At 41.5% G+C, this 10,661-nt stretch overlaps 1 protein-coding gene across 1 annotated transcript in view; it reads left to right on the top strand.

Moving 5' to 3' along the window:
- Positions 1-10,445, top strand: part of MAPK1 (mitogen-activated protein kinase 1) — a 33,413-nt gene extending 22,968 nt beyond the window's left edge. Inside the window, exons 5-9 of the mRNA XM_074159876.1 lie at positions 541-655; positions 1,213-1,344; positions 3,443-3,552; positions 4,282-4,409; positions 6,394-10,445. Coding sequence (XP_074015977.1) covers positions 541-655; positions 1,213-1,344; positions 3,443-3,552; positions 4,282-4,398 — 474 coding nt within the window. The 3' untranslated portion in view covers positions 4,399-4,409; positions 6,394-10,445. The remainder of the gene's footprint in view (positions 1-540; positions 656-1,212; positions 1,345-3,442; positions 3,553-4,281; positions 4,410-6,393) is intronic.
- The last annotated feature ends 216 nt before the right edge of the window (positions 10,446-10,661 follow it).

Here is a 10,661-nt window from a genome sequence, read left to right on the forward strand (position 1 = left end):
ATATTCCATTTAGGGCTGTAAACACATTTTACCGCTTACTTACCTGCTGTGTTTTACAAACCAGCGAACCAAGTCTGGTTTGCCCGTTCGTCCCCCTGATGCAAAAGGCTCCATACTGGTGTGGGATTTGGATCCTGTTAGGAAGAAGGATGGGTTTGTTCACATGTGTTTAGCATATCGTTCGGAGCTGTAGAATTGAGAAGAATAGCTTGTTTCCAAATTCTGTTAGTGTAAATTTGCTGTAAAATGAGGGAGTCTCAAAAATTTGCAGTTGGTGATATGTTTAGCTAAACATAGAGAATCCCTTTGGAAAAGCTTATCTTGCGTACTTCAGTTCTCACTACCCCTTCAAAGCAGTGTTTTGACACACAATTCTTAATTATTTCATTCTGTATAGAAAAATCAAGCAGCATGAACAAGCATGACTCATCTGAAAAAGAAGATTTATTTTCATGCACTTTCAGAATTTACTAAAGTAACATGTTGCTGCAATTATGCAAAAATTTCTTTGACAGAAATGTGTTTTTGTGTTACTGGCAGGGTTACACCAAGTCCATTGACATCTGGTCGGTGGGCTGCATTCTGGCAGAGATGCTCTCCAACAGACCCATCTTCCCAGGAAAACACTACCTTGACCAACTGAACCACATCCTTGGTGAGCTTTGTGTAACAGTAGCATTTCCACAGCCCCCTCTCTCTCCATCCTCTCTACTGGTTAAACTGGTCCTGGGCACTCACTGCTTCCTGATGGTCAGTGTGTAACATCTGGATCCGTAGGTGTGTCGTCTCCTCCCTGTAGTTATTTCTGCAGTGATTTCTACAACAAATCATTGATCTGGGGGGCTTCTTACCAGTTTATTTACTACATCAGCAGAGATGTTTTTAAAATGAAAATTTTTTTTAAAAGCTCAAATATACTATTAAGTCCAGGTAATTTTTTTTAATGTCTATAGATACACCACTTATTTGGATCTTTTAAACAGATTACTGATCATTGGAAAACTCAAATGCATTTGTTTATTTACAAGAAAAAATAACTTAAACCTTCTTAGTAAAGGTTTTTAAAAATATTCTAAGGTATTCTGTACTCTTAAAACATTTAGTCTGAAATCTTCTTCCAAGGAGCTTTAATACTGAGTTTTGGCAAATGAGGTATAACCATTTTAATGTGCTTTTCATAGAATGCAGTACTGTTTGTATTCATTTTTTTAGGTATTCTCGGATCCCCTTCCCAAGAAGATTTGAATTGTATAATCAATTTAAAGGCCAGAAACTACTTGCTTTCCCTACCACACAAAAACAAGGTACCATGGAACAGGCTGTTTCCGAACGCTGATCCCAAAGGTATTTCATGCTCTATTACATTGTACCAGATCTTCAGAAATGGAAATGAGCAGCAAAAGTAATGGCAGGATGGGATTTTTAAAACCACCCTAAGAATTTATCTTTATCTGTGTTGGAAATGGAACATGCAGCTCCCTAAAACAGCAGTATAAATCTAATATCAAATCATAAGCCAGCCTGAAACCCACATACTGACTTATCTTTTTAAAGCAATATTTAGTAACTCTAAAATTACATGTTGTGATGTTTGATCTTGTAAATTCTGTGTAAAACGTAAATCCTGACTCTTGTTACTGTCTTTGGAAGCATGGTAAGTTACTCAAGTTCTGAACATGAGCCTTGGATTTTGAGGTTGAGCTGTGTTTCCGCAGTGAGCCATGGCTCAGTGCTGGGCTCAACAGCTTGTGCAGAGCCGGCCCGTCAGTTCTGGAGCAAACGGGAGAGTATCAATGCAAGCTTGGGTCCTCCCTCAGAGTGAGGAGTTAAAATTGTATGGGTTAAAAATGCAGTTATGAGAAGTGGAGCAGAAGTTACCGAAGCAAGGAGTGTAATAATTGTTGCCTTTCTTAAGGCTTTAGGAAAGGGTAATTATGGTTTTGTTTTCCCAGATAGCTTTTTAACTTCCCTTTTACGTTCTACAGTTAAGGGTGGTTGTATTCACAGTACAGTGCTCTTTCCCCTGCCCTGAACAATTAATAAGTCACTTTTCTTTAGAACTGATAGGATAATTTACTCCTAGTCAATATGGTCAGCTACTGATGGACCATGGAAAAGCTCATTTCTGCAGATGGAACTGTGTAGAGCTGATTATCCTTATCATTCAGAGGAACGGCAGTGATTTATTCTGCTTTTATTATCGTGCTCGTCAACGTGAGAATTTTTACCGTGGGCTTCTGACAGCTCAAATTGTGTCGGTGCTGCCAGGGAACAGGCGTGAGCTCGGCTCCCGCGGCACCTTTCCCTCACACTCGTCAGAGCAGCTTTGACAGAGCACATCTTCAAACCCCTCTTTGTCAGTCATTCCACTAAAAAGCCTTGTGCACAACACGCTTTAGCATGGAGCGAGCATGTGAGTTCCCGGTCTTGAGAAAACCACATAGAAATATTTGATGTTGATCGCTGTGCAAGTTTGCAGCATTTTCAAGCTGCCATTGAAAACAGCGGTAAAGTTCTGCGATGTTTGGGATGCATCTTGTCCTGACGCAACGCTGCAACTGCTTTGCTGCAGTAAGAAGACTCTGTTGGAAGTTCTGTGTTGTGAATGATGTGGTGAGGAGAGGAAAGGGAATGGAATTTAGGGTGCTGCAGGTATCATTGGGCTTCTTAATCCTAAAACCATTCTGGTTTCTTTTCTTGGAGAAGGAAAATGTGTTGTCATCAAAGTAGCTGAACAATTGCAGTTTGTCCAGAGTTTCATTGGCCCTCACTCTCTGTCTTAGGGATCTTCAGGTTCTCTATGAATTCTTCACGAGTTGGCTTCAACAGACTGAATCTCATGACTATGCAAATACTTGCATCTTAGCAGGAGAGTATCTTCTGGGCATCTGGTCGTGCTAGAATAGTTCACTGTGGTGATCTAGAACTCACAATGACTCCTGGATGATGTCTTTGTCATTAAATAGCCAAGTTTTCTTTTCAGAATAAGGACACACTCTCGATTACTTCTTCATTTCAGAGAAGCTGTCTTGGTTTGGATTTTTGGCACATAAATCCAAAACATCTATTTGAGTGCAGAAAAAGCCTGATCCATTCAGTTTCTGCTGTAGTTAGGTACAATCTGGTGTTAAGGGTTCTACGTGTTTCTTCCCTCGACGTTCTGTGGTGCCGAGGAGCCTTAGGGAGGGTCCCCCTCCCTCAGACCCGAGTGTGCTCAGGGCCCCGTGGCCCTGAGGGCCTGCGAGAGGGGCAGGCGGAGCTGCGCTGCCGGATCCTGGGCAGCCATCTGCTGCGGGGGCTGCGGCTGGGGAGCCCGGCTGGAAATGGAAATTGGCCCAAAACTTAGGGTAGCGTGTATTTTCCTTGTAATATTGGTGATTATAACACTCCTGTACTTTGGAATGTGGATTAAACTCTTGCTCACTTTTTTTTTCCCTCTTAGCACTTGATTTGTTGGATAAAATGTTGACCTTTAATCCCCATAAGCGGATTGAAGTGGAGCAAGCTTTAGCCCATCCATATCTGGAGCAGTATTATGATCCAAGTGATGAGGTAAGGACAGTGTTAAAATGTAAATGTCGATTAAATGATGCAGCAGTTTATTTTCTTGGTTAGTTTAAGGACAGTGTTTCTGCTGCTCTAGTGGAGTGGAAGAAGGAATTGCATCCATGTAGGAAGATGTTGTATTTCTGGTTCTAGTACCACAATTTGGAGGCAGAACACAATAAATGAGAACTGAGGAGAGAACTGAGGTGTTCTCTCCTGAAAATGGAACTTCTCAGCCCATTATGGTCTTGTTTCCTAATGTCTGAGATGAGGAGGAGAATAAGGGAGTTTGCCATCTGATGGTGCATGTACAGCCCCCCCGGCTGTAGTTTTGTAGGCAGTTCTGATGAGATTTCAGGTCACTTCTGGTGAAGAAGTAGGGGAGGAGGAAATAAGCTCGTTATACTTAAGGGACAGACATGGTTATTCCAAGAAATACAAATGTCTTGGATAATTTTTCTTCAGGTAGATACTTAGTTATGAGCCTTGAACAAATACTTTACCTCGTGGTTTATATTTGAGTAGCTACTTACTATGGTTTGATGTTAAATTTGGTAAACTAATATGTAAAGCACAGAAAGGACTAATAGAATGAGTTCTTTCTTGAAGACTGCACGTTATTAGACATTTTTGTGAAGCACATTTTCAGGTTTTTTTCCCCATACAGGGACTACATGAAATTCAATAGAACAGTAATATTATCAAAAGTTAATAATGTTTCTTTCTATTATTAAGCCTGTAGCTGAAGCACCCTTCAAGTTTGATATGGAGTTGGATGACTTGCCGAAGGAAAAGCTGAAAGAACTGATTTTTGAGGAAACCGCTAGATTCCAGCCAGGATATCGATCTTAAATTGTGCATAGGTAAAGTCACAGCAACGCCAGCCACTTGGGCAGGGGCAGGAGTTTGGGAACTGTGTTACCACCGGTGAAATGTAGAACTTGCCTCTTCTAGTGACAGGATCGCGAGCTGTTAAAGGACAGCTTTATGCTTGTGCATTTGACATCAGTCCTGTTCTTTTTTTTTTTTTCCTAATTTTTTGAAGATTTTACATTTTAATTTAAAAGACTGATACTCAGTCTGACTTTTAAAAAAAAAAAATAAATCAATGAACTTAACTGGACTTGCGCAAGGCTTGGCTTGAGTCTGCCATGAAGCTTGCGAGTCTCTCTAGTTTCATACGAAATTGGTCAAATACTGAATGGAATAGTTTTTGTAACACTTAGAATCATAGACTCACAGAACGGTTTGGGTGGGAAGGGACCTTAAAGCCCCTCCAGTGCCACCCCCTGCCCTGGGCAGGGACACCTCCCACCAGACCAGGTTGCTCCAAGCCCCCTCCAACCTGGCCTTGAACCCCTCCAGGGATGGGGCAGCCACAGCTTCTCGGGGCAGCCTGGGCCAGGCTCTCACCACCCTCAGAGGGAAACATTTCTTCCTTAGATCTAGTCTTGGGAAACTTCTGCATAAAGTGTCAAAGTTTTGTACCTGGAAAAGAGAAGCCAACCAAAGCAGACAGCCTGATCGAATTGCTTGTTTTATGACCTTATAAGTAGTTTCTGTGCCGTTCCCCGTCAGCAGCAGTGTTCTGCCATCACTGTTTTTTGTTGGCGGTTCCAGCAGAAAGGTTAATTTTTGAGCCAGTGAACATCCTCACTGCAAGAAATCCATGAAAGAAAGGGGAAAAAAAAAAGTAGAGGAAACTTTTGAAAATACAGTTTTACTTAAACAGTGTAACTTCTGTTGCCACTGGCTTGAGTATTGAAATGTATAGAAGTTCACAAATGAAGTCATTTTGATCTTTAGAAATCCTGTATTTTGTTTATTTAAGCCTACTAGCTAGTATTTGAAACTATTGTGATAATGAAAATAGGTAAATCTGAGGGTGACACACTTGGCTTCTGCTGGCTGGGCATTGCCAGTAGCGTTGGACACAGGCGGTGCTTGTTTCCCGCCCATGTTCTCCAAGGCTCGTTCCGTACAAGGGCACTAGCAGTACCTGTCCCTGTCTGGAAGGAAACGACACACATTTTTAGGAGTAAGGTGAAACCTGTTGCCCATGGGCTGTGGCACCCAGCAGGGAGAGCAAGTAGCAGCACCGTGGTTAGTGGTAGTTCATGGTCCGTGCTGCTTGCCCCTTCGCCAGCCTGTACTTACCTCGGGTGTAGTGGGGATTAGGGGATAAAAGGATTAGGGATAAAGATATCAGTGATCCCCTGCTAACGGAAATTTCTTGTTTGCTAGAAATGTTACCTTTAAATGGTACTGGGAAGAGTTGATTTGGCTGATGTGATACTGAAATTTAAATACTGTACTGAGCTTGATAATGATGTGCTGGTCATTTGTCCTGCTCATTTGTGGTTAGAATTATTAGCTAGTTAATGTCACAGCAGTTAAAACATAAGTAGGTGACATCCTGGTGAAGGCCAACCTTCAGGAGTTGGATTAAAATGGGCAGTAACGGTCTTTTTCTGTGATTTCTGCTCCCCTACACCCTCCCTGTACTGTATCAGCCAGCTCTTCTCAGTCTGTATTTCTTGAGGTTCAAAACTTCCCCCTTGGCTGTAGATTTTGGAATTGAGAAGCAATGTGAAAATAACAGATTCTTCGGATAACCAAATACTGTACTTAATTCATTAGTTATGATTAATCTTCCTAGTCTTTTGAAGAGTTCAAATTTTAATTGAAAATGTAATATTCACTGTCTCTGGCCTTTTTACCATGTGTCAGTACTGCTGTCTATAGTAAACACAGTGTACATAAAGCACAGAAACAGGAAGTGTGCATGTTTTAAAGGGTGACGTTCAAGCTTTTCTCACTGAAATCTGTCTCTGCTCTTTTTTGTAGGACAAGGACTTAAAGGACTGGGCGTGCTCAAACGTTGCTGTTCCTCTTCCCAGTCCTTTACGGTTGGTCATGTCTCGTGGCCTCTCTCAGCTTATCCACTAACTCCTTTGAGCCATTCAGGAGGGCGGTTCCTGGTAGTTTTGGCTTTTCATGCTTTCAATGAATCTTTTAAGCCTGAAGAATTGTAATTGACACTCCTATGCGTAATGCCCGTTGTTGACCTGTTGCAGTACTGTACTGTACGTGCACCTACTGCTGCCGTATTTTAACTGCTTGCTTTCTGGTTTGAAAGATGCAGTGGTTCCTTTCACTCCTGGATCAATATCCACGAAGATAATTCGTTAATCTGTAAGAAGTTTACACCATGAACTATGTTTTTCTGACTTTACTGAAGTCGCTGGCATTTTTTTTTTTTTTTTTTTTTTTTTTTAGAAAAGCTACTATTCAGGGCACTTTAAGTCAGTGACATCCCAGATTTTTTTTGCACTTCCTTTCTAAAGAGAAATGGTTAGCAGCCAGCGGAGTGTACCCCGTCACGCTGTGGATCGCAGCATAAGTCCTGCTCACGTTAATCTTGCTTATGCTCTTGTTTGGGTGTCCTGAGCTGTACGTACAGGTATTCTATACAGCCTGAGAGCCACATGGGAACCCAACTTAATTGAGTTCATCCAAGAACCATTTTTTCCATGTATTCACACGGTTTGTACCTTTTCTCCCTGCCGTTTCTAAAAGCGACGGTTTAAAGTTTACCCGTGTTGGAGGCAGAGTACGTCCAAAGCTCCTTCCAGGTAGTAGCGTTTGTAGGACTTGTGCAAAGAGCGTGGGTGGCAGCTCGCCAGCTGGTAGTTACTCACCGTCTGGTGGAAGATTAACAAAGAACATCGTGGCCTGATGACCTCATGGCGAATGCTTTTCTCTGTGGAAGGCATCCATATGTGGTGGCAAGCGAGAAACCAAAATAGGATGTTTCACTGCGCACCAGTGAAATGCTCCGAGTGAGGACCGATAGTTTTCATATTCGAATCTAATCCCTGTCGTTCAGAATCCTTGCAGAGAGGAACACTGCATCTTTAAATGAGAAAGTTTGATTTTACTTTTGCTCCTACAGCATGTCAGCATCTCAAGTTCATTTCTTGCAACCTACACTATGGTGATTTGTAACCAAGCCTCCATGAGCTCGTGACATGAAGTACTGTTCTGGTGTCAAGTACTATCAAACTTTTCTGATAATGCTGAGTTAGGACAACCAAACAAAGCTAGCACTAAATAATGGTTAAAATTGTATACCTTTTAATGATCTTTTCAAGTATTTGTTACTGAAATTGTATAATGTGGAGTTTACTAGGTGTTCTGTTCCAGTGCAGTGCCTCCTTTTCTTTCCCCACTGCTCTCTGTGGTGAGAAATTTGCCTTGTTTAAAATAATTACTGTGCCCTCGCATGACTGTTAAAGCTTTCTGTGCAAAGATGATTGTCTAAGTGCCACATGCCTATGATTGAGAAAAAAAAATAATCTATTGTTACCTCTGAGTTGTGTTCAACTGAAATGCTATTCAACAAATAACTTAGGAAAAATAGTTCTATTTTTAGCTTTTCATATCTCTGCTGTCTTTTTCTCATTTTATTTTGGCAGCAGTGAAGAATGGATTGTATAAAGACTGCTTGCTAATATGAACAAAATGCACTTGTAATTCCTGGAAATAAATTTAAATCTTATATCTTCACATTAACATTAAGAATTAGTTTTTGGTTTCCTCTTGGGTAACGTGTTGGAATGGAGATGAGGCTCAGTCGCTGCTGGTTGTAGCTCCAGGCTTCCCGTTACTGTCAGGCTGCTCCTCGGAGAAACCCAGAAAGCCATTCACTTAGACCTCTCTGGATAAGGGTGCTTACGAGATTCCATTTCAGAACTTTCTTTTTCCTGTAGTTTAAGTGTTAGTCTGCCAAAACGAATTTTGAACAAGCAAGGGTTCATCATTAAAGGGCATTTTCCATTGGGAAGTTCCTGTGGTACCTAAGTCTCTGTTGGGAACACAGCAGGAGCATTGTCAGGACTCTGCACAGGCGATCGGGGGGTTGGGGGAGGAACCTGTGCTAAAAACACGTCTACAGAAATATGCACTTGACTGTTGATACCAGTGTGGAAATGTCTCCTGGCGTTTCTGCACATCTTTACCAAAACGCTTTTCTCACTCAGTTTTGAGAAGTGGAAATATTTCTATAGAGTCTCTGCTGCTTGTACCATCGTCATTACTGCAGGAATCATTTGGGCACGGGTGGAAAGACGACTGTTACTGAAATCAGTTTGTAACACCTCCCTTTTAATTTATTAAGGAGGAAGTTTGGCAGCTTCCTTCACCCTTCTCTTTCCCAATTCTTTTTTTTAACGCTGTCTTTAATTTTGGATTTTTGGGGAGGTATAGACTTCCCCCTGCGTTGTCTCCGCGCGAGAAGCCGAGGGTTTGCTTTACCTGACATCTGGTGCTTTCGGGCTTTCTCCCGCAGCCGCTCCTGCTGACTCCAGCCGGCTCCCTCAGTGTCAGCCACCACATCCGTCACGAATTCCATAGACCTTGTGGGGTTGAATTTGTTGATGCATTAAATGCAGAAGCATGATTTTTTTTGGTCAGATTTTGAAAATAGTTTAAAAGAAGGTGCCTATAACAACACTGTGTTAGGTCAGTTATTTCATCATTTTACATTGATTTTTTTGTTTCTTTTCTTTATGTAGTTTTTATATTTTAGAGCGGAGAACAGCAACTCTTAATGGAAGTAACATGCATGATTCACGGTAAAGATCCTTTGGGAGTAAGGAATGTAAACAGTTCACTGTCAGAAACATTCCAACCTTACAGCTGAAGAAAAATATGCAAACGTAGAGCTCTTGTGGATGCTTTGGCAAACGAGCATCTGGCTCCCCTGTCCCAGCTGTCGCCAGCTCCTCCTCGCTCTCGCCCAGTCCCTCACATCCGCAGCCCCGGGGGGCGCGGGGGCTGCCGGCAGCGGCCAAACGGAACCCGGAGTCGAGAGGGGTTTTCCGTATGGGATGGGAAAGAGAAAAACCTGCTGTTGCTGCCCACTGTAATCTGCTATGGTGTATTTATACCATGTCGGAGTTGTTTGCTGAGCAACTGTACTATAGATTTAAACTTTATTAATATATATTTGCTTCTGTTAGTGTAGTTTATATAGTCCTTGGTTATTGATAAATTTATTGTGTTGTTACAGCACAGTGATATGGTATAAATATAGGTCTATACATACCCACCGTATATTCATGGATTTGGTCCCTTGCATAGTACTTTTATATTTGTACAGCAATGTCTTCAAGCAATCCCAGATTTTAGGGGAAATATTTTTGTAAATGCAGTGGTTTAAACAAAAATGTCCAAACAATCCTTTTGCTAAGTTTTAAATACATTTGTGGTTCAAAATGGTTTAGTTAACAATTGAAATCAAGACACTAAATTAGTGAAAAGTGCACATTAGTAAAGTGAAGCTTACATGGATTTGGTAGCGTGTGCCGTGATCAGAGGCAGCAGAAGGAGGAGGCGGAAGAGTCGGAGACCTTTGTGAATCTAGAACAAATCTCTGAAGGTTGGAGCTGGTTTACTTACTATTGTTGCCTTTTCTGGTGTTGTATCAGTGTAGAGCACTCTGGAACTACTCAAACCGCTTCGTCTTTGCTTTGTACTGTTGGTGCCTTCTTAGTCATGTACCCACAAGTCCTGCATAGCTCATTTAGTTAATGGTAAGTTTAAAATAAAACAGAAAAGGAAGATTTTATAAAAAAAAAAAATAAATCATTTTCTGTATGTTCTTATTCATTGTAACAATTAAACGTTTATATTGTGACAGATTTGTGATTTGGTTAATCTGTATAGATCAATTGTAAGTAGCAAAGGTTTATATTTCGTCTTATTCTTTTGATGTTGTAAACGTATGTGGTTTTCTTTTTTAAATCAGGTAACTTAATGTTCTGTTTTGTTTTTGGCATCTGAATCTTGTAAAAACAAATGCAAAGAAAATCATTAAATTGTGTCCCTGTATTACCAAATCAGCATAGTACTGTGCGTGTATAGACTGACAGAGTTCGGCTGTTTCACCCGCCGTGAGAGAGGGATGTGACTGATGGTAATGTCTGTGACCCCGGGCTGTCACCTGAGCACGGCAGCGCTGAGCAGCGGCGGCTGGGATCTCTAAATACTCGGCTCTGCTTGGGCTGCGCTAGGGTTACACCAGCCTGACACGAAATTGGGGAAGCCGTGCA

Source organism: Numenius arquata, chromosome 16 (assembly GCF_964106895.1).
Source record: "Numenius arquata chromosome 16, bNumArq3.hap1.1, whole genome shotgun sequence".
NCBI classification, from domain to species: domain Eukaryota; kingdom Metazoa; phylum Chordata; class Aves; order Charadriiformes; family Scolopacidae; genus Numenius; species Numenius arquata.